Source organism: Triticum urartu, chromosome 4A (assembly GCF_056163025.1).
Source record: "Triticum urartu cultivar PI428250 chromosome 4A, HENAU_Tu73, whole genome shotgun sequence".
Lineage (NCBI taxonomy): Eukaryota > Viridiplantae > Streptophyta > Magnoliopsida > Poales > Poaceae > Triticum > Triticum urartu.
In genome coordinates this window covers 6458460-6481983 of record NC_141876.1, presented here as the reverse complement: position 1 = coordinate 6481983, position 23524 = coordinate 6458460, and the positions used below count along the sequence as shown (strand labels likewise).

The following is a 23524-nucleotide window of genomic DNA, read 5'->3' as shown; positions in this document are numbered from 1 at the left end:
ATCTTCACAAGTCACAGCAACAATGCCGCGGCGAAGCCAGCTAGCAGCGCGAAGCACGCCGGTGCGGGCGCCGCACCACCATTCTTAGGCGCTGGCGGTGTATCTGGAGAGGGAGCGGGAGCGGGAGCGAGCGGCGCCAGGTCCTGCTCGAGCGCGTCCACGGTGCCCTGGTCGACGTGAAGCGACTTCTCGAGGACGGCGTCGGGGATGCCGGACTCAAAGAGGACAGTCGGGAGCGAGATGGTGCCGGGGCTGCCGCTGCCGAAGGCCGAGAAAGCACGCGCCACGTGGTCGCCACCGTTGAACTGGAAGTGCACCATGCCCTTGGGGAACACGAACATGTCACCCGTGTGCAGCGTCTGCGCGTACAGCTCACCTTTCGTCTCATCGATGAGACCCACGAGCAGCGGGCCCTGCACCACGTAAAGCAGCTCCGACGCCCTGCCGGCCACCATTGAAATCATGGAAGAAGAAGCACATGCATGACATGAGCACAAACCTGTATATACTGAGGATGAATCATGATCAACTAAAAAGAGTGTAAAGTTTTGTTACCTTGGGTGGACGTGAGGCGGGTTGACGGTGCCTGGGCCAAAGATGAGGGCAGCATAGGAGACGGACTGGCCGAGCAGCGCCGGGAACTCGGTGGCGGTGGCCTTTGTCACCGTGAACTTGGCTGGGTTGGCGGAGTTGCCAGCGAAGAGGCCTGTGTAGGTGAAGAACGTGCCGTTGAGGAGCGACGCATTGGTGCCGGGCGGCAGGATGAAGTCTGTGAGGATGTCCGGGTCGCCGGCGAGGGCAAGGAAGGGCACAGCAAGGAGGACGGCGAGGGCAAGACACGACGACACCATTTTCACGTAGTAGTAAGGTTGTGTGAACGGTGGAGGACTGGAGGTGGCTGGCCTGAGGCTGTGATTATTTGTAGGAGGCTGTAGGGGCCAAACAAATTGGCTTGCCGTTGCTATCGTTGTTTCCTAAGTTTGATGATACAGTGGTGACAGTTCATGGTTGAGACATGATTATAAATCCATTGCTAGTTCATGGTTGTAGCCTGTAGGAGGCTGTAGCCTGTAGGGACACTGCTAGCTGGGACAAATTGGCTTGCCATTGCCATCGTTGTTTCCTAAGTTTGACAGGTGATGTACACGTTTGTGCTCATGTCATATATGTGCTACATTACATACTTGCAGGGTATTTAGTGGGCAGATCATATTTGTCAAGTTGAGCCTGCAAAGTTTGTATCAGAATGAGAACAAAAAGATTCTGAGTCGCATGCTGGTATATCCATATATATGCTTGGAGACACCAAGAGCTGCATGGAATTGGCCAGTTAATTCTTCCTCAGATGTGTGTCAAATAGCACTAGCTGGCTCCAGCTTGTTGCTGTACAATGTTCATGCATGGCCCTCGGTTTCTCAGACTCTTCATCACCTCACTAGCTAGATTTCCTCTTGTGTATAAATTACACAACATGTAGCTCAACATCTTCACCACAACTCACAACTACCGCGTTCACCAATCAGCCTCTTTGTCACCACAAGATCATTAGCTTACTTGCAGCTACACTCAACTTCAATGGCGTCCATCAACTCCTACTCCTTGGTGCTGGTGGTGGTTGCATTGGTCACGGCACCACATGCCATGGTGGCCGGCGACCCGGACATCCTCACCGACTTTGTCGTCCCTGACAACTTCTATGGGATAGCACCGATGAACATCACCGGCGACTTCTTCACCTACACCGGCTTCCGCGCCACCATGAACATGACCATGCCCATGCCGATGCCGGGGGCACAGAACTTCACTGTGACCAAGGCCAGCATGACGGAGTTCCCGGCACTCAACGGGCAGAGCGTGTCCTACGCCATGCTCAAGTTCCCCTCCGAATCCATCAACCCACCCCATACCCACCCTCGTGCAGCAGAGCTACTGCTCGTCCTTCACGGTGCGCTCTCCGTTGGCTTCGTCGACACGGCTGGCAAGCTCTACACTCAGGACCTAGCCGTCGGCGACATGTTCATATTCCCCAAGGGTCTGGTGCACTATCAGTCCAACCCAGGTCAAAGCCCCGCAGTTGCACTCTCGGCCTTCGGTAGCGCCGCCGCGGGCACCGTGTCTGTTCCTGTTACCGTGTTTGGTACTGGTGTTGACGATGCGGTGCTCGCCAAGTCCTTCAAGACTGACCTGCCCACCGTGCAAAAGCTCAAGGCGGCACTTACTCCGCCACCGAAGAAATGATTCGCCGGTGTATTTCTGCCACCGTGAATAATAAAGCCATTGAGCTAGTGAATGATGGTGGAGTGAACCTTGAGTTGTGTAATAATATGCGCATGTTGTGACTTGTGAGTTGTTATGGTGACTCATGTCAAACTTCATTTGATTTGGGTGTTAAGATTATGCCATCAAATATACTTGTGTCTGTTATGCAACTCTGTTTATTTTTATTTCCATGGTTACAAGTAAACTCTATCATGTTACTTTTCAATGTTACATACTATGTTTTTTTTGCAGGAAAATGTTACATACTATGTTAATCGTTATTGTACAAGTGAGTAGTGTTGTGCTTCTCTCTCTCTGTGTGTGTGTGTGTGTGTGTGTGTGTGTGTGTGTGTGTGTGTGTGTGTGTGTGTGTGTGTGTGTGTGTGTGTGTGTGTGTTGACAAGCAAGCCACAACTTCTATTAAGGACTAGTATGAAGGTTTTCAGTAGTGTCCATTCCGGTTCTACATGTTCTGCCTCCGCTTTGACCACTCTTCGAGCTGATTTAGACGCACTCACATTCTAGGAGCAGGCGTCATCTTATCCAAACATACACTTAATTCAAGCTCATTTCATGAGAAATTTTCTCATGTGCATAATAATATAGCGATGGATGCACATTCTTCTATACAAATCACACTTATTATTACAGGTCACAACATAAGACAAGTGTCCCTCTCTATCTTCCATACACCATTTTGGGGAGAATCCTATCATTCTAAATAACACTATGGAACTCAGTAGATGGCCGCTCGAAATGAAATGGTTCTGTGCTGTTTTAACTATCTATCGCCACAGAAACATCCAAATATAAATGTAACTAAAGATTAGCTACAATCTTGGTATGGACAGAACTAAGAACAAATTTCAATGTCAGATGAGTCTTGCATTCACTACACCACAACATATCGTAGCTAAAAACTGCTGAATCGCCCCTCTGGCTAGTTTCTCTCCCTTAGCTCTAATCGCCAAGTTCATCGCCACAATTTGACAGCAAAGTTCACTTAATTAGTTCACTGCTATAAATTTGACATGCCAAAATTTCATCATGCACATAATTGTACACTTTTGTGAAGTCTGAATTGTTTAAAACATGTATCATATGCCAAACTGAAACTGTGTATCATACAACATCGGTGCCTTCAAAATGGTATACAAACTCACCAGGCACAACCCAATACAAAATCGCGAACATATATGTAACTCAAAGAGTCAAGATCACAAGTTCCAAACATCAACACACACACAAACCATTCGATCCAAATCAAGATGACATTGCAAACACATATATTCAACATCATTTCACCACCAAATTGCTCCTACCATGTGGATGCAGTACTTGGTTGTCTGCATTGCTTGGCAGGTCAGTTATTTCAAGAAGCAAAAAAAAAAATATTCAAAACACACACAAGGACAGTTGGCACATCAGTCTTGAACGGACGGACTTATTTCTTGGGTGGCGGAGTGAGCGCCTCCTTGAGCTTCTGCACAGTGGGCACGTCAGTCTTGAATGACTTGGCGAGCACAACATCGTCCACTCCGGTGCCGAACACGGTGACGGGCACGGACACGGTCCCCGCGGCGGCGCTGCCGAACGCGGAGAGTGCCATCGCGGGCCGAGACCCCTGGTTGGACTGGTAGTGCACCATGCCCTTGGGGAACACAAACATGTCACCAGCGACAAGGTCCTTGGTGTAGAGCTTGCCAGCGGTGTCAACAAAGCCAACAGAGAGCGTGCCCTCGAGGAGGAGGAGCAGCTCGGCAGCTCGGGGGTGGGTGTGCGTCGGGTTCACGGTGCTCGGCGGGAACCTGAGCTTGGCGTACGAAACGCTCTGCCCGTTGAGAGCAGGGAATTCTGCCATGGAGGCCTTGGACACCGCGAATTCTGCCATGGAGGCAGTGGCACGGGGCGGAAGCCGGTGTAGGTGAAGTAGTCGCCGGTGATGTTGATGGGAATGCCGATCAGCGTTGTGGGCACGACGAAATCAGTGAGGATGTCAGGGTCACCGGCCACGGCAGCCAGCGGGGCTGACACCAGCGCAATGGCCACCAGCACCATGGAGTAGAAGTTCATGGACGCCATTAGAGCAGAGCTTGAAGCTTTTGCTAGGTGAATGCCTGTAGCCGTGCTGATGGAGGATATGATTGATAAGCTGCTATTTATAGGCAGCCAGGTTTCCATTTCTTGGAAAGGAATTGGAGGAACCGAGGAGTTGATGTCTTGTTCTTCTGTCCCTTGTGAGTGACGAACACAAGGTGTTGCATAGAGAGTAACCATTTGCTGGCTAAGATTAAGACCAGGAGAGCGTGTGGTTTCTCAACTCCCGGGTGTCCCTACACCAGTGATGTTTCTGCTCCTCGGGTGCATCAAAACTGCAAGGAATTCACTGGTTTTTTGGTGAAGTTAGCATCATGAACAGATGGTTGTGGATTGGGGATTGAAGAGGGGAACGAATCGTGAGCTAGGCCTAGGGGAACAAATAGGAGTACTAATAAGACTTAGGACCAAATTCCATTTTGAACAACAACGATCAACCTATCAGCCTTGCATACGGAATAAACATTACAAACGAAAATGCAATACCTAGCTTCTAGGAAAACGCCTGGGTGCATTCCTGTTACAAAAATACATTCACTCAAAGGACGTGAGCAAGACCAAATTTCTTATCTTAATAGTGTCATTCTTGCTTCTTAACAATGTGAATTAGGAGTAAAACTTTGTGAATGGATGAACAATGGAAAGTTACAACAGCATACATAGATACTCCATGGTTCAGAACATTACCATGATGTTCATAGCATCATAATAAGCACCAACTAATGACATCCAGTTGCTATCCAAAATCACATGTTCTATCGGTAGTACTGATATAACAATAAATGAGAAGAGTACGAATGAAATACATGATGTGAATCCAAGGGGAAAACAAACGAGTAGTCTTCGACATTACACAAGCCCTGCTGAGAATGGAGACTCCTTGTCTTCTTGCATCTCACGGAACATAATTGGTGTAATGTTATCTTTGAGGCGGTGTTGAGTGAGCAACATGCGATATTGACTCTTCCCTATGTTCACCATCCCTAAGAACTTGCCATCAATGTCGAGACGCAGCACATATTTTGAATTAAACCTGATCAGCAGCTCACGCTCGTTGAGGACAACCATATCATTGAACCATTGCACTGTTGAATGAAGTGGTGTTTTCATTTTCTTTTTGAAAGAAGTTAAATAAAGTTGTCGTGATGCCTCCACCGTTGACACATCATCTGATACTTGAAAGACCATATTTTGGCGTCATAATCCAGCATCACCCAAACATCCATAGCAGTGAAACGAGGAGTCGAGCTGCCCCAAAAAGCAAGTGTTTCCTTCATTTTGAATAACCTCCTATTAGAGTACGGCTGGGCAGGACCACGCATCCACCGGAATGACTCAACTTTTGTGTCAAACACAATAATGTCTCTCCTGTCTCCCGTAATTTCATTGGTGGAATAAGGACACCAATGCAGGCTGCCATGGTGGTCTATTGGTGGTGGACAATGAGGCAAATAACGCAACCCATTCAGTAGCATATGTTCCACGGAAGCATGTCCCACACAACGTCTTGATGTAGTTGGTATTCTGACTATGATGTGCCTCGGCTCAGTGGATCCCACTGTGAGGACATATAAGCTGAATATATGTGACCGTGAGACCCAGAGCACCCTGTATTCTCCAGTAGGATGGTGCCGGTAGAAACCGATTACGTTGTTGCCGGCTTTCCCAAGTTGAGGCTGTGGTAGGACAGCATGCATGCGGATGAGCGGGTTGCAAATGTAGAATTGAGATCTCCGGTAGATGATGAGGAAGCCATCACAAGCGGCTTGGATGCTATTCTCTAAATGTTGTTTGGCACCCGGAAGATATGGCTAGATTTCTTGACTGGAAGCTTTGGCACTCACATCATGGAAGACGATGAAAGTGGCTGGCCACCCCTGCCCATTGATTATGGGGAGTGATCGCTGCGAGTGGTGGTGTTCAAGCATAAATTCACTCATGGAGGTGGCATCACGCCAGGACGTTCTGACGGCACGACAACGACCAACGTCCTTGGGTGTTAGCCGGACGAGTAGCTTGTCGATGAGCTCCCCAGGCAAATCCTCAAGGAGTGTTGCCCCTCTTCTGTCCGGCATGGTGCTCCATTGAGTCAAGGGTCAACTAAACAAAGCAAAAAAAAAAAGATTTACTGAATGTCTTGGGTGACTAACTTAAATAAATAACACAAGTAAGAAAAACTAGTTATGGAAGATGAAACTGGTTTACCTTAGAAGATGAACATGAAGAGTAGGCGAGGTTCCAGCGATGGCGACGAACAGGGTCCGCAACATGGGTGTGTTTTGTCGTGTCTAGCCATCCATAAATGAATATTCAGCGTCAATAGCAGATGTAGAGAAAAATTAAGAAACACACACACACACACACACAGAGAGAGACACCCATGTTGAAACATTACTAACACCAACTAACATAAACATCAAAGTTGTGAACGGTTGAAAACAAATGTCATATGCCAAACTGAAACTATGTACCATACAGAGTTGGTGCCCTCAAAATGGAACACCAAAGTCACCAGACACAGTGAGGTTCAACCAAATACAAAACTGCACACATATGTGAGAGAATCTCTAGCGGATCCGCTAAAATCTCATACTGCAAAATTGTTTTAGGGTTCCCCCGAAAACTTATTTGTGGTACCGTGCATGCTCCGGTGGAACATATCCTGTAAATCAGTACTGCATATTTAAAAACATCTTCGTGCTAGAAAATAGTTCATCACACAAACATAGTGCATACATAGGAAATACAAACTTCGGGCTACGAATTAATAGCTAAATCGACCGTCACTCGTCGATGTCGAGGTAGAACTTGACTGCGAACTTGCGGAATGCGTGAGCGAGGGCGTGCTCCTCCTTGGCGGCAGCGAGACGATCGGCGACACTTCTTCTCCGGCCGCATATGTGCGCTCCACGGTGATGAGCTCCGCATCGGCCTCCCGGCACCTCTTGAAGTGTCGATAGAGGTTGGCGTCGAGCTTGTGGAAGCTGGCCCAAGGGCTCCGCCCGCCGCTCCGGGAGAGCCGGCCGCTGTCACGAGCTTGCTTCTAGCGATATGGCTCCATGGTGCCACTGGAGCTGCCGGCCTCCGTGTCGTGGCGTTCCTTCTTGTGCGGAGACGACCCGCCACGGATTGTCGCCCATCCGCCAGCCATCAAGGGAAAAAGAAGAGGCAACGAGGGTTGAATTTCTCGCCGAAGTATGTGAGAGCTAGCGGCGAAGGGGATCCGGAAGTCTAACCCTAAAAGCCCCCCCCCCTCCCGGTGTCGTGTATATAGCGGTTGCGGGGTGGAATATCCAGGTCACCCTAAAAATATTTACGGGCCGACTGATACGCGGAATCTCTTCGGGGCAAAAAATGCCCAAACCCACATATGCGGTGCTTTTTGTGGAGAGGTGCTCTAAGTAAAGAGTCAAGATCATGAGCTCCAAAGATCAACACACAAACGTTTGATTCAAATCAAGACCACATTGCAAACATACACTATAATTCAAGCTCATTTCACTAGCAATTTTCTCCTGCATGTGCATTATAACATAGCGATGACATTCTTCTATAAAAATTAAAACTTATTAGTTCCTCCGTTCACAAATATAAAATGTTTTAGATATTTTAATATGGACTACATACGGACTGAAATAAATGAACAAACACATAAAAACATGCCTATATACATTCGATTCTGAAAAACTTAGGGCATCTTACATTTCGTATCATATGAATTAAGCTCTTATAGACGAGGGTCCCTCTTTGCTTTCTGTACACCATTTCGGGGAGAATACTTTCATTCCGAATGACCCTATGCAGACTCTGTAGATGGCCTCTCCAAATAAAATGGTTCCATCTTGTTTTAACACTCTGACACAAATGAAACATCCAAATATAAATGTAACTAAAGATTAGCTAAGAACAAATTTCAGTGTCAGATAGTCCTGCATTCACTACGCCACAACATATCGTAAAAGCTGTTGAATCCCCATTCTGGCTAGTCCCTATCCCTTAGTTCTAGAAAACAAAGCTCTAATCACCAAGTTCACCGCCGCACTTTGACGGCAAAGTTCACTGCTTCAAATTTGGCATGCCAAAATTTCGTCATGCACATAATTGTACACTTTTGTTAAGTCTGAACTGTTTAAAACAGGTGCATATGCCAAGCTGAAACTGTGTATCAGACAGCCTCGGTACCTTCTTCTTTTTATTTTATTTTTGAGCGTGAACGGCAGATGCTCTGCCTTTGCATTATAGAAGAGGGAAAGTGGTCCAGTTAATAGGGAAACCAGACCCGAAAACCATACAACACGCGGTTAATATGGGAAACCGGCAAAAACCACATCCAACAACTCATGGCACATCATCTGTGCCGGAAACAAGCGCCCCCAGACCTAGGAACGGAGGCCATGCCTTGTGTCCAACAAAGACGAACTCCGCAAACACCCACAAACTCTCTACAATGGCAGCACACCGAAGTGCACCCTCGCAACAGAAGTGGTCAAGCATTGGCCTGAACTAATGCGTGCACCGCCTCGATCGCCTTGGGCGTGTGTTCCTTCTTGTACATCTGCAGATAGTGTTGCATCTTCTCATTCAGGTCTTCTTCAGATGCTTTTCCTTTGTTCTTGAGTGTTGGAACCTCTCCAAAGGCCTCCGCCCGCCTATACTCCGCGCGCTTGGCTACAGGAATGTCACAATCTTTGTTTTTCTTGTCCAAACGGCAGTTTCGTCGCTGTAAGAGAGAAGGAGCAGCCTCTCCCACCTGCAAAACTTGCGGCGAGCTCGACACAGTGAGAGCAAGCTCTTCGAGGAACTCCCCCCACGGAGAGGAGGCTCTCCCAAGAGGCTCATCTGCATCCATCCGGATCAGCTCCTTTGAAGGCTTGCTGGTGCAAGGAGCACTGGAAACCTTCGGCTCCTCCAGTGTCGACTGCTCAACAGGCTCCACCTCAGACATAACCATGTCAAAACAAGAAGACACCTTGGCCCGCTCCTCCACGCCTTGACTCACCATCCCGAGTAGGACAGAAGCCAAGTCAGGAGGATCATCCTCGAGCATGACCTTCTCCAAGGCAGGCGGATCATTAACGGACTGAGCCTTCTCACTCAACTCAGCTGAGCAGCCAGCCACAACAAGCGCACTGCAATCCTCACCAACGGCCACAGCAGGAGGAGCAGATTCAACATTGGCAAGGTCTTGGCTGCCCCCGATAGCTTCCATAGGTTCCCATAGGCTTGAGACTTGAGCAGTCCAACTCTCCACAGCAGCAACCAAGTCTTGAAGAGGCTTGAACAGCACCTCAAGACGAGCAGCGAACAAGGCCTGTAGCTCAGCGCCAAGCGCCTTCGCCTGAGCTGCAAGGAGAGGCCGCAAGGGCTCCAAAACAGCAGGAGGCACGCCGGGGTCAGCCGCCGGCACGACACCATCAGTCGCAAGGTTGTCTTGGTGAGAAACCACCGAAGCCCAAGTGCGACCAGGTCGATGAAGTGGGGCTGGAGGCGATCCGCTGCAGGGGGGAGGCTGCTGACGAGGCCCGGTAGGCGCGAGGGGGGGCGACGAGGTTCTGAACCGGCAGGATGCCGTGCCAAGCACTCCCGCTCGCGATGGCCGGAGTGGCCACATCCCAAGCACCGGACAGGGCCGCGGCAGCCCGCGACAAAGTGGTCCGACGCCAAGCACCGAAAGCAGAGGCCGAAAGTCCTCTGCTTGAAAGTGCGAGGCAGTCCAGCATCCTTCTGTTGGAATTTTGCTAGTAGGCCTTTGGCCCAAAGCCCAACTAAAATTCTGAAATTCTCTTGGCCCATTCATGCACACATGTGAGTGGAGTGAGTGAGGCTAAAGTTTAGTCCCACATTGGAAGTTGAGAGAGAGTTGCACCTCTTTATAAGGTGAGCTCTTCTACCACTTGTATGAGCATGAGAAGAGGAGACCTACACGCGCGCTCCTCCTCCTCGCTCGCCTCGCCACGCCACGCCACGCCTCGTCACGACGCGACACGGGTTGCGGGATTGAGTCGAGCCGAGGACAGAGCTATGCACATTGTCTATATTTTTGCTGCATGGGAAAATTAATGAGTCATTAATTAATAATTAACGGACGCGTTAATTACTGAACCGTTTCCGATTCTTTTGGATCGTGATGACTCGGACGTGGGGTTTACTCCCACGACCTACCCGGCCCGCAATATATAGTCAGGCAGACGTCTACCCTAGCCGCCGCTTCATATGGTTTCTCATCACCGTTCCAGATCATTGCGCCGCCAAGCTAGTCTTCTCCATCCCTCCTTCCGGCGTGCACCGCGAGAAGGGACAGCAGGCCTTCGGAACCCCGCCTCTCGTGATCCTGTATGGGAGAGGGGCGATCAGGTTTTTGGGGAGCGCACTCGCGCGACTGCTGGCAGTGACGACTTCGTGAACAACGACTTCTTCCCCGACCTCGACAACCTCATCCTCGACGACATGTGCAACAACATCAACGCCGGTGGTGCTGCACCCGCTGCACCGTATGTGATTCTATCCTTCCTGTTCGAGATCGTGGTAGAATTCATGTTTCTAGTATGTGCCCTAGATGTGATATGTTCATCTGCTATGCTAGTTCGCATGATTAGTTTAATCTCTACTGCTGTGGTCATGATTTATATTCTGTTTATTCGGATTAAATCTCGTAGTAATTTGCTCATATTTCCAACAATCCAAAAACCTGATTATAGGCAATTTACTCCGAGTGGTTTTGCTGCGCATCTGAAACCGCCTGCCTTTAAGGGGGCGCAATATAAGAGGTGGCGCACGAGAGCAGTCTACTGGTTTCAGACCATGGGCTGCTATGATGCCACCAAGGGCAAGCCTGAGGGCGATCTTAATCCAGCACAGCTGGAAGCTTTTGAGAAGATCGATACCCTCTTTAAAGGCGCTCTTCTGAGTGTTCTTGATGACTCCATTGTGGATTCGTATATGTCGTTTGACAACGGCAAGGACATGTGGGCTGCGCTCGAGGCCAAGTTTGGTGCCTCGGACGCCGGCAGCGAGTTGTACGTCATGGAGCAATTCTATGACTACAAGATGACTGATGAGCGCCCTGTTGTACAGCAGGCTCATGAGATACAGTCGCTCGCAAAAGAACTTGAGTACTTCAAGTGTGTGTTACCGGACAAATTTGTTGCCGGAGGCATCATTGCCAAGCTTCCACCTTCGTGGAACAATTTTGCTACTTCCCTGAAACACAAGAGACAGGAGTTTTCCGTTGCGGATCTCATTGGTACTCTTGATGTTGAAGAGAAGGCGAGAGCAAAGGACACACGTGCTCGAGTTGCTGAGGGAGGTTCTAGTGCCCACATGGTACAGAAGAAGAACTCCCAGCCCAACAAGTACAAAAACAATAAGAACAAAACTCAGGGCAAAGGCAAGTTTGATACAAAGAACAAGCCATCACATTCTACCAACTTCAAGAAGAATTCTCATAAGAAGGGGAAGGGACTTTGCCATGTCTGCGGTGATCCTAATCACTGGGCTCCAAAGTGTCCTAACCGCTTTGAGGAGCGCGAACATGAGAAGAGCGGCAAGTCCGCTAATGTTGTCATCGGTGATACTGATATGAAGGAATCAGGGTACGGTATTTTTCCTACCATCCTTTCAGTATTTCAATCCCCTGATTGGTTAATTGACACCGGTGCCAATGTACATGTTTGTGCTGACGCCTCCATGTTTTCTTCTTACCAGGCAACAGGGACTTCACCCGTGCTGATGGGAAACGGGTCACATGCCATCGTTCGAGGTGTTGCTACGGTCGATCTGAAGTTTACTTCGGGGAAGACTGTGCGTCTGAAGAATGTTCATCATGTGCCGTCCATTAATAAAAATCTCGTTAGCGGTTCCCGTTTATGTCGAGATGGTTTTAAGTTGGTTTTCGAATCCAATAAAGTTGTAATTTCTAAGTGTGGACAATTTATTGGAAAAGGCTATGAGTGCGGAGGCTTGTTCCGCCTATCTTTGTCAGATATTTGCACTAAAGTTATTAATAATGTTTGCCACAATAATGAGTCTGATATTTGGCATTCACAACTCTGTCATATTAACTTTGGTTGCATGACGCGGTTAGCCAATATGAATTTAATTCTGAAAATCTCTACTGTCAAAGGCTCCAAGTGCCAAGTATGTGTGCAAGCTAAGCAACCTCGCAAGTCCCATAAGACTGCAGAGGCAAGAGACTTGGCGCCACTAGAGCTTATACATTCTGATCTTTGTGAGATGAATGGCGTGTTGACAAAAGGTGGAAAGAGATACTTCATGATGTTGATTGATGACTCCACTAGATATTGTTATGTGTATCTTCTGAAATCAAAAGATGAGGCTTTGACTTTCTTTAAAAACTATAAAGCTGAAGCAGAGAACCAACTTGATCGAAAAATTAAACGGCTTAGGTCCGATCGTGGTGGAGAGTATTTTTCCAATGAATTCGATCTGTTTTGTGCGGAACATGGTATAATCCATGAGAGGACGCCTCCCTACTCACCCCGGTCAAATGGGGTAGCCGAAAGAAAGAACCGAACTCTAACTGATATGGTTAACACCATGTTAGACACTTCGGGTCTATCCAAGGAATGGTGGGGGGAGGCGCTAATGACTGCGTGTCATGTCCTAAACCGAGTTCCCACAAAGCATAAGACCATGACTCCATTTGAGAAATGGGAAAGGAAAAGGTTGAAACTCTCTTACCTACGTACTTGGGGTTGTTTGGCGAAAGTCAATATACCAATTCCCAAGAAGCGCAAGCTTGGACCAAAAACCGTGGATTGTGTTCTTCTGGGCTATGCTTTTCATAGCATCGGCTATAGATTTTTGATAATAAAATCTGAGGTATCCGACATGCATGTTGGTACGATTATGGAATCAAATGATGCAACTTTCTTTGAGGACATATTTCCTATGAAGGATATGTCGAGTTCATCAAATCAGGAGATACATACTCCATCTAGTGAGGAATTCACTATAATTCCTGAACCCACCATTGCGATGGAACACGTTGAGAATCCTGTTGAGGGTAACAATGGAACTCCTATGAGGAGTAAGAGACAGAGGACTGCAAAGTCTTTTGGTGATGATTTCATTGTGTACCTCGTGGATGACACACCCAGGACTATTTCAGAAGCCTATGCATCTCCTGATGCTGACTACTGGAAGGAAGCTGTACGTAGCGAGATGGATTCCATCTTAGCTAACGGTACCTGGGAGATCACTAACCGTCCATATGGGTGCAAACCTGTAGGATGTAAGTGGGTGTTCAAGAAGAAGCTTAGACCTGATGGTACGATTGAAAAGTATAAGGCACGGCTTGTGGCCAAGGGTTATACCCAGAAAGAAGGTGAAGACTTCTTTGATACTTACTCACCCGTGGCTAGACTGACCATAATTCGGGTGCTACTATCACTGGCTGCCTCACATGGTCTTCTCGTTCATCAAATGGACGTTAAGACGGCTTTCCTTAATGGAGAGTTGAAGGAGGAAATTTACATGGATCAGCCAGATGGTTTTGTAGTACTTGGTCAGGAAGGAAAGGTGTGCAAGTTATTAAAGTCTTTATATGGCCTTAAACAAGCTCCTAAGGAGTGGCATGAGAAGTTCGAAAGAATATTAACTGCTGTCAGCTTTGTAGTAAACGATGGTGACAAGTGCGTGTACTATCACTATGGTGGGGGCGAAGGAGTTATTCTTTGTCTGTATGTCGATGACATATTGATCTTTGGAACCAAACTTGATTTAATCAAGGAGGTTAAGGATTTCTTATCTCGCTGTTTTGAGATGAAGGATCTAGGAGTAGCTGATGTTATCTTAAACATCAAGCTGTTGAGAGATGAGAATGGTGGGATCACACTGCTTCAGTCTCATTATGTGGAAAAGGTCTTGAGTCGTTTTGGGTATAGCGACTGCATGCCTTCTCCAACTCCATATGATGCTAGTGTGTTGCTTCGAAAGAATCGACGGATTGCTAGAGATCAACTGAGGTATTCTCATATTATTGGCTCGCTTATGTATTCGGCGAGTGCCACGAGGCCTGACATCTCTTTTGCTGTGAGAAAGCTGAGTCGGTTTGTGTGAAAACTGGGAGCTGATCATTGGCATGCGCTTGAGAGAGTTATGCGCTATTTGAAAGGCATCGCGAGCTATGGGATTCACTACACCGGGTATCCAAGGGTACTGGAGGGTTATAGTGACTCAAACTGGATATCTGATGCTGATGAGATTAAGGCCACAAGTGGTTATGTTTTTACACTTGGTGGTGGCGCTGTTTCCTGGAAGTCTTGCAAGCAGACCATCTTAACGAGGTCAACTATGGAAGCAGAACTCACAGCATTAGACACTGCCACTGTTGAAGCAGAGTGGCTTCGTGAACTCTTGATGGACTTACCTATGGTTGAAAAACCAATACCCCCTATCCTGATGAACTGTGATAATCAAACTGTGATCGTCAAGACAAACAGTTCTAAGGACAATATGAAGTCCTCAAGGCATGTGAAGAGGAGACTAAAATCTGTCAGAAAATTGAGGAACTCCGGAGTTATTACGTTGGATTATATCCAAACGTCGAAAAACTTGGCAGATCCCTTCACAAAGGGTCTATCACGTAATGTGATAGATAATGCATCGATGGAGATGGGTTTGAGACCCACCGCATGAGTTTTCCATAGTGGTAACCCACTCTATGTGATCGGAGATCCCGTGAAGTAGAAGTGGGAGACAAGCTGTTGGTCAGCTGGGAGGAGAGTATCCCTATATTAATTATCCCACTCCATAAAGATGCAATACTCTCCTGATCTGCATGGCAGGTTGATAATTATCTTAATGTGTTCCAAGTGGCTTATTCGAGTAAGCAGAGATGTTGTCCTGCAGAACATCTTCTGAGGAACACACCTATATGAATTTGACTATCAACGTCGCAGTCTGTGAGAATTGGGTGTTCTCTAATAAATTCATGAAAGGCCCTGGAGTATGACGTATACGCTCCACCCGCGGGGAAGCCTTGCGACAGCCCAGTATCGGTCAAGAATTTGTGTGAAACTAGTTTCACAGAAAATTTGTAGTTCAAGGCATAGTCCACTATTCAAGTTATGATTTAGTGTAGCATAAATTTCTAAGTGGAAGTTCAACTTCACAGTCTCCACTAAGCACCGATATATAAAACAATGTTTTGGAACTAAATGATGAGATGTGCCAATGAGACTTTGTGGGGGATTGTTGGAATTTTGCTAGTAGGCCTTTGGCCCAAAGCCCAACTAAAATTCTGAAATTCTCTTGGCTCATTCATGCACACATGTGAGTGGAGTGAGTGAGGCTAAAGTTTAGTCCCACATTGGAAGTTGAGAGAGAGTTGCACCTCTTTATAAGGTGAGCTCTTCTACCACTTGTATGAGCATGAGAAGAGGAGACCTACACGCGCGCTCCTCCTCCTCGCTCGCCTCGCCACGACGCGCCGCGGGTTGCGGGATTGAGCCGAGCCGAGCCGAGGACAGAGCTATGCACATTGTCTATATTTTTGCTGCATGGGAAAATTAATGAGCCATTAATTAATAATTAACGGACGCGTTAATTACTGAACCGTTTCCGATTCTTTTGGATCGTGACGACTCGGACGTGGGGTTTACTCCCACGACCTACCCGACCCGCAATATATAGTCAGGCAGACGTCTACCCTAGCCGCCGCTTCGTATGGTTTCTCATCACCGTTCCAGATCATTGCGCCGCCAAGCTAGTCTTCTCCATCCCTCCTTCCGGCGTGCACCGCGAGAAGGGACAGCAGGCCTCCGGAACCCCGCCTCTCGTGATCCTGTACGGGAGAGGGGCGGTCAGGTTTTTGGGGAGCGCACTCGCGCGACTGCTGGCAGCGACGACTTCGCGAACGACGACTTCTTCCCCGACCTCGGCAACCTCATCCTCGACGACATGGGCGACAACATCAACGCCGGCGGTGCTGCACCCGCTGCACCGTATGTGATTCTATCCTTCCTGTTCGAGATCGTGGTAGAATTCATGTTTCTAGTATGTGCCCTAGATGTGATATGGTCATCTGCTATGCTAGTTCGCATGGTTAGTTTAATCTCTGCTGCTGTGGTCATGATTTATATTCTGTTTATTCTGATTAAATCTCGTAGTAATTTTCTCATATTTCCAACACCTTCCTGGGAGGGGGAGCAGCCACCTTCTCCAGGCTCGGGCGGCGCCGTCTCCCAACCTCCACCCAAGCCGGGGCGGCCGGGGCTAGAGCGGCGGGCGCCAGGGTTGGAGCCGCAGGGGCCGGAGCGGCCAGGTCCGGGGCGGCCGGGGCCAGAGCGGCGGGCGCTGGGGCCGGAGCAGCAGGGGCCGGAGCGGCCGGAGCCGGGGCCGGAGCAGCAGGGGCGAAAAGCGACTGCCGGAGAGAGGCGCGGGTCGGGATCCGGGTCAGGGCCTTCGTCCCTGGCCGGGCTGGGAGGGGGAAGGGGAGGGGCGGCGGCAGGGGAAGCGGCGGGGGCTAAGGGGGCCATGGGCGAGGGCGGCGAAGGGGGCTGTGCGGTGGCGGCGGCGGCGGCCGCGAGCGGAGTCGCGGGATACCTTCAAAATGGTATATACCAACTCACCACACACAACCCAATACAAATCGCGAACATATACAACTCAAAGAGTCAAGATCATGAGTTCCAAAGATCAACACACAAACCGTTTGATTCAAATCAAGACGACATTGCAAACACACATATCTCAACATCATTTCACCACCAAATTCCTCGTACCATGTGCATGCAGTACATGGTTGCCTGCATAGCTCGGCAGGTAGGTTATTTCAACAAGCAAAACAAATTCAAAAACACAACACGGCGGACAAAGTGCCAAGAACAAGACCAAACATACGGCACGACACACGGACGGGCTTATTTCTTGGGCGGGGTGAGCGCCGCCTTGAGCTTCTGGATGGTGGGCAGGTCGGTCTTGAACGACTTGGCGAGCACGGCGTCGTCGACGCCGGTGCCGAACACGGTGACGGGCACGGACACGGTGCCGGCGTTGGCGCTGCCGAATGCCGAGAGCGCCACGGCGGTCGTTGTCCCCTGGTTGTACTGGTAGTGCACGAGGCCCTTGGGGAAGACGAACATGTCGCCGGAGACGAGGTCCTTGGTGTAGAGCTTGCCGGCGGTGTCGACGAAGCCGACGGAGAGGGCGCCGTCGAGGACGAGCAGCAGCTCGGAGGCGCGCGGGTGGGTGTGGGTCGGGTTGACGGTGCCCGGTGGGAACACGAGCCTGGCGTACGACACGCTCTGCCCGTTGAGCGCGGGGAACTCGGCCATGGAGGCCTTGGTGAGCGTGAAGGCCAGCGGCGGCAGCGGCGATGGGTGGAAGCCGGTGTAGGTGAAGTAGTCGCCGGTGATGTTCATCGGCATGCCGACCATCGACGTTGGCGGGATGAAGTCGGTGAGGATGTCCGGGTCGCCGGCCATGGCGGCCATCGGCGCGGCCACCAGGGCAACCGCCACCAGCACCAAGGAGTAGAGGTTCATGGAAGCCATTAGATCACAGATGATCCTGGCTCTTGAAGCTACTATTGCTGGTGCTTGTGGCTGTGGAGATGATGAGTGAGGGTGCACTGCAATTTATAGAAGTCTTGATTTCCTTTTCTTGGACAGGTGGAGGAACCGAGGACATGATGTCCGTTGTCCTGTCCCTTGTGAGAGACAAGGCACACAAGGTGAGATGCATAGAGATTGCCAATTTGCTGGCAAGATTAAGACCAGCACATCACAGGTAAGGTTTGGTCCTCGGATGCATCAAAACTCCCAAGAATCATTTGGTTCCTGGGTGAACTTGGCAACACATGTAGTTTTGCAATTCTGTGCTGCTTGTTCCATGTAGTTAAACTGACATTGTTGATTGAGAGGTAAATTATGGAGAATCAGAGGAAAATGATGGGTAAATGCGTATGTACTAGCAACAACTTTTATGCAGGCATATGTATACTTCAAGGACTCACAAACATGGTAATTCGATCCTCCCAAAATCAAGAATTCATTGGCCCCTGGGTGCAGTTCTGGAATTCTGTGTGTTCCATGTCTACAATTCACAGGGTGGTCCAGTCATTTGAGCTGGGACATAAGGCTCTGGCATTACTTTTAATTAGTACTCCGCCCGTTCACAATTATGAGATGTTAATCTGGACAACATACAGACTGAAATGAATGAATAAACACATTAAAATGTGTCTATATACATTCGAATCAGAAAAAAGTTGAAACATCTTATAATTGTGAAGAGAGGAAGAAATTCCAAAAGCAAGGTGAAAAATAGATAGATTGCTCAGATTTATGTACATAGTCCAATCCATATTAATTGTCTTTGATTTGGTACAACTTTGTATTGTACATCCATCCGTTCAAATCTACCAAAACGTCATTATATCAAAGGGGGTAACAAGCTTTAGCAGCTGAAACTTGCTATTGGACTGGTTCACAGTGTAGCTTTCTGTATTTTGTGTTGAGATGAGAAAACAGGACATCAGAAAAATTATTTTGCAAAGATGTGAAAAGAAACTAAATAAGAACTTGTATTTACTTCTGTTGATTCAGGAATTAGGGCCTTAGAGTTATTAAAGAGTTGGAACGGGCACAACAATGGGGAAGCCAGGTAGTACAGACAACCACCATTATTCAGGGAAATAGAAACCACAAAGAGTTGCATCAAAATCATGCGCACGATAATTTAATCCTCCCGAAATCAAATCTACTTTAGAGAAACTTCATCTTATGCACCATTACCCTCGCAACTAGGGGCCACTATGCAGCTATAAATAAGGTTCAATTATACAACCGGATGGAACATTCATATAGCTGAAGAAGCATGCAAACAGGGACAGCAACAAATACAAACAGAGTCTGATAATATAAGGTAGATTTCATTGCGTCTTATAGATTGTACCAAAAACTCAAAGCAATTCAAACATACTTGTGGCACGAGTGCAAGACAACACCCACAAAGTGCCTCGCTGAACATAATGAACCTCAATATAACAGGAACATCTCAGTCTACTGGACTAGAAAAGGGACACATAACACATGATAATGATAAATTAGGTGTTTGTGGCCCTGGTGAAGATCTGCTGGCTGGAGTGGATTGACACCATCCTGATGAGCCCCCTCTCCATCAGGTCCTTGATGGCCCTGCGAGCCAGTGACCCGTTGATCTGCAGGTACAGAAAGACATAATGAGTGAGATAATCATATGATAGAGTGCATAGAAAGCAACCAACACAGATGATGCACTGATATACAGCGTGGATATGTGTACATGCCAGAACAATTCATAGACCAACAACACAGCTTTAGTCCCGTCATACTACAGTTGCAATCTAGTAACAAGGCATGTAGGCAAAAAATTGTAGACAGCAAGATGCAGCACATTTTACCACTTTAGTATTCATCAGCATCGCCGAACCATATTAACTCTACAAACCAATGGTTAATAGTACTAATCAATGGTGATGCCAAAGTACACCAAACATGGGTACTGCACATGTCAAAATCAGATTTTGCAATGTCTACTGCATCCTGAGGCTGCTGATGAATACCAAGCACCACCATTGATTCAATAGTGAACATGTCAAAAATGGGCACACCAATCAAAATCTGAGGATGTCAGGCTTATGCACCAAACTGTGCATCACGCTGCACAAAAACTATCAGCACAGATGCAGCAGCCGAGACCGGCATCCAATAGGACATGCAAACAATTCATAACAGTCATATATGCCCTAGGCTAGAGAGGCTTGGAGCGCATGGGGGTCAATCCAAACACCAGAGCATGACAGTAAAAGACTTAGCAGACATATCCTAACATCCCGAGATCTCGGTTCTCACGGGAAGGAAGGAAGCAAGTAGGAAGAAGAGATCCCGAGGGAGGGAGGGAGGGAGGGAGTGCGTTACCCTGAGGCGCTCGGAGAGGACGGAGGGCGTGATCTGCTTGTACTTGGGCACCTCGGTGAGCAGCTTGTCGTAGGTGGCCTGGTCGAAGAGCACCGCGTTGTTCACCTTCTCCTTTTGCTTGCCCTTGCTCCACTTCTTCTTCTTCTGCTTGCCGCCGCCCGACTTGGCCGGCTTCGACGACGCCGCCGGGGCCTTCTCCTTCTTCGGTGCCTGCGACGAAACAAGGGGGCCGTCAGCGCGCGTCCGGTGTGGTCACGCGGGGAGACGGATGCGGGGGGCGGGCAGGGGCGCGTACCATGGCTGACGGCGGTGGGGGCGTGAGCGGGAGCGGCGAAGAGGAGGAGGAGGGGGAGGCGGCGGCGGCGGGGAGAAGAGATGGGTCGTTGGGAGGAGGAGGGGGTATATGAGTGGGATGGGGGCTAGGGTTTCTCTGTGGGCTGGAATGGGCTGTTGGGCCGCGCGAGGTGGGCTCGTTCTGAGCAGTTTATCCATATGAGTCCATTAACCCTCAAAAGAAAATATGAATCCATTTCAAGTTTCTTGGACATTTAAAAACCGTCTCCGTGTTCGTGCATGTGCAGTGGAAGTATCTGAAAAATGTGTGTTTGCAAAGGTGCAAAGAGAAAGGAGGCTCCGTCGTATGAAACCCCCTCTCGGAATTTGTGATAAGCTTTGACCATGACATTTTTAGAAGAAAAAGAAAAAAGCTACCGTCTTATATATATTAAATTAATGAGGCCCTTACACAACAAACACACACAACAAAGAGAGAGAAAAAACGGCATGATACAACGGTGTCGGGGAACAACCACACCCCCAGATAAACAACAATGCACACTGATGAGGCATCGCTTGGAGTCATCTGGGTTCTCGTCCACAATCAGGCAACCGGAGCTAGATCACAACTCACTGCACCCTTGTCAGGGCTACGAAACCCTCAACATGAAGAGAAGTCCACCGCACTTCAAGCACAGCGTCAATTCACGCTTCCTTTGCAACGATGTTGCTGACGACCAGCCACGATCGCCAGCACAACGACAAAAGGACAGGGCCGGCCCTCATGTACAGAAAGGGACTTGGACATGCCAGATTCCAACAAAAGGGTGATTGAAGCCCGGTTAGAAAAAAAGAAGGGTGCTTGGATCTCTGGTTGAAATATAGGGCATGGGTGTAGTGTAGGGGGGCTACAGCCCCCCCTCCCCCTCCACGAGCAATCTGTATTTTTCAATAATTGTTTATATTGGGGTGCATGTATCCCATAAAAATCATTTTTATTTATAATCACATGTATGGGGTACTAACCGTGAATGAAAAGTTGTTGGTTAACTAATTACTTACATCATTGCTGCCACGCCGAGAATGCATCGTAGATGCGACCCATGGTATTTCCACATCACGGAACCGACTGAGGAAGTCTTGGATGGAGGCAATGGTCATGGCACGATCGCCAGCCTCGGGATGGAGGTCCACGATAGACTTCACCAGCCAATATTTTTCATCCAGGGCGACGAGGCAGACGGGGTGCAGAAGCCGGAACTAGTGTGGTGCTAGCCCATGGAAGTCATGAAAAGGGGGAATGCATTGCTCAGTGTTTTGCTCTCGTGGATCTTCTCTCTCGGCCCAGGTCCACTACACTGAAGGTATTCACAGCTATACAACAAAGGTGATGGCCTTGCCTCAAAAAAAAAACAAAGGTGGTGGCCACGCGCCAGCTATTTATAGGGCTGGGGCACGAGGAGTTGTTAGTTGTTCAGGTCGAGACTTCGGCGCGAAATCAAATTCTAACAGGTGGCGGGCCATGGAGACTTTGCTATCACTATCAGGGCATGTACAATGGTGCTATCTTAGGAGTGCCACGTAGGATTAATGATGAGGTGGAGGAGAGAGAACTCGTAAGAAAAGGCTTGTCTTCTCTTATTTAAGATAAGACAAGAGATGATCTCTTAGCATAATTTGTCTCACCATGTTTTAAGGAATTGCTAATTATTGAAGATAAGGCTAAGATATAACCCATTGTAGATATACTTTTTTGTCATCTCTAAATTGCATGCAAGACTTAAGATAAGACTGTCTTATCAACCATTGTACATGCCCTCATTAGCTAGTCCCATGATGATAGGAGCCGCGTGTGGAGGTGGGGTTCACTGTGGACCGGACTGGGCTGTTGAGCCGCGTGTTGTGGGCTCTTTCTGGGGAGTTTATCTGTGTAAGTCCATTTGAAGTTTCGTACATTCGAAAACCATCCCCATGTGCATGCATGAGCAGTACCAGACCATTTTCTGAAAAAAGAGCAGTACCAGACCAAAACTAAATAGGCAGAATTATACATTATTTGGACTTCTGTCCAGTTTCCAGTATTTTCTTTGGATCCTAGGTCTATGGAGAATTTTAGAATCTTGTACTCCCTTCGATCCAATTAATTGTCGCAACTTTGATAGTAATATCTAAAACTGACGAGCAAGACTTTAAGCCTTTTCGGCATTTGGGAGGAAACAAGACGAGAAAGCCCGCCTTTATTCTTCATCGTCACCATTTTCTGAGAGTCTTTGAAATCGCAACATGTCGTATCTATCTTATAGTACTCCATCCGTCTTAAAACGTAAGACCATTTTTAACACTATCATGTTCTTACATTTTAGGACGAAGTGAGTATTATTATCTCTATTTTTAATGGACGAGTTGGTTGAATAGTCCCACCACTTTCGTCTGGTTTTTTTTCGTCCGGTTTATTTTCGTCTCACCTCCCACCACCACTCCCACGTTAATTTTTTCTTCTTCACACTTAAAACCGAATCGTGTCTGATACTTCTTCCATTTATTCATGCTTGCTTTGGCAGGTGTCGATCCAATTCAATCATGTAAATATTTGGTAATTAAGAATTCATAAATAATACCATATACAGGAGATCACTTTCCAAACAAATTACCTCCCTCTCGGATTTATTTCTCCCATTGATCTCCTTCCATTCTAATAAATATTAGCACGCATTACATTCCTAATTAAGAAAGAAAATAAAAAAAGAACCTCCACCCGCACGACCCCTCCCACGCCTCCAGTGCGCAGCCACCCGCCACCACGTTGCTGCGTGCCACCCCCACCTCCAGTGCGCCGCCTCCAGTGCCCCGCCACCCACCGCCACGCTGCTGCGTGCCGCCGGGCGCGGCGGCGGCGATCTCCGGCCAGATACGGCTGAGGAGGTGAGTAGGGGTCGGATCCTGTTCTGGGGACGGTGTGGAGACGATCT

At 48.2% G+C, this 23524-nt stretch overlaps 4 protein-coding genes and 2 pseudogenes across 4 annotated transcripts; 1 reads left to right on the top strand and 5 right to left on the bottom strand.

Moving 5' to 3' along the window:
* Position 1: 1 nt before the first annotated feature.
* Positions 2-868, bottom strand: LOC125553343 (germin-like protein 9-1). Its single transcript, XM_048717142.2, has 2 exons — positions 556-868; positions 2-441 (listed from the first exon to the last, which is right to left on the bottom strand). The coding sequence occupies exons 1-2, from the start codon at positions 849-851 to the stop codon at positions 12-14; spliced, it is 726 nt and encodes a 241-aa protein (XP_048573099.1). The 5' UTR covers positions 852-868; the 3' UTR covers positions 2-11.
* A 707-nt stretch (positions 869-1575) lies between these two features.
* LOC125553344 (germin-like protein 9-3) lies at positions 1576-2238 on the top strand. Its single transcript, XM_048717143.2, has one exon. It carries the CDS (start codon positions 1576-1578, stop codon positions 2236-2238), a length of 663 nt encoding a protein of 220 aa, XP_048573100.1.
* A 1465-nt stretch (positions 2239-3703) lies between these two features.
* On the bottom strand, positions 3704-4341 carry LOC125553345 (germin-like protein 9-3; annotated as a pseudogene).
* An 864-nt stretch (positions 4342-5205) lies between these two features.
* On the bottom strand, positions 5206-6443 carry LOC125553346 (F-box protein At5g18160-like; annotated as a pseudogene).
* A 10586-nt stretch (positions 6444-17029) lies between these two features.
* LOC125553347 (putative germin-like protein 9-2) lies at positions 17030-19101 on the bottom strand. The gene has a single exon (XM_048717144.2). It carries the CDS (start codon positions 17871-17873, stop codon positions 17241-17243), a length of 633 nt encoding a protein of 210 aa, XP_048573101.2. The 5' UTR covers positions 17874-19101; the 3' UTR covers positions 17030-17240.
* A 135-nt stretch (positions 19102-19236) lies between these two features.
* LOC125550158 (small ribosomal subunit protein eS25y) lies at positions 19237-20726 on the bottom strand. The gene is made up of 3 exons (XM_048713082.2): positions 20575-20726; positions 20280-20489; positions 19237-19540 (listed from the first exon to the last, which is right to left on the bottom strand). The coding sequence occupies exons 1-3, from the start codon at positions 20575-20577 to the stop codon at positions 19427-19429; spliced, it is 327 nt and encodes a 108-aa protein (XP_048569039.1). The 5' UTR covers positions 20578-20726; the 3' UTR covers positions 19237-19426.
* Between the last annotated feature and the right edge of the window lie 2798 nt (positions 20727-23524).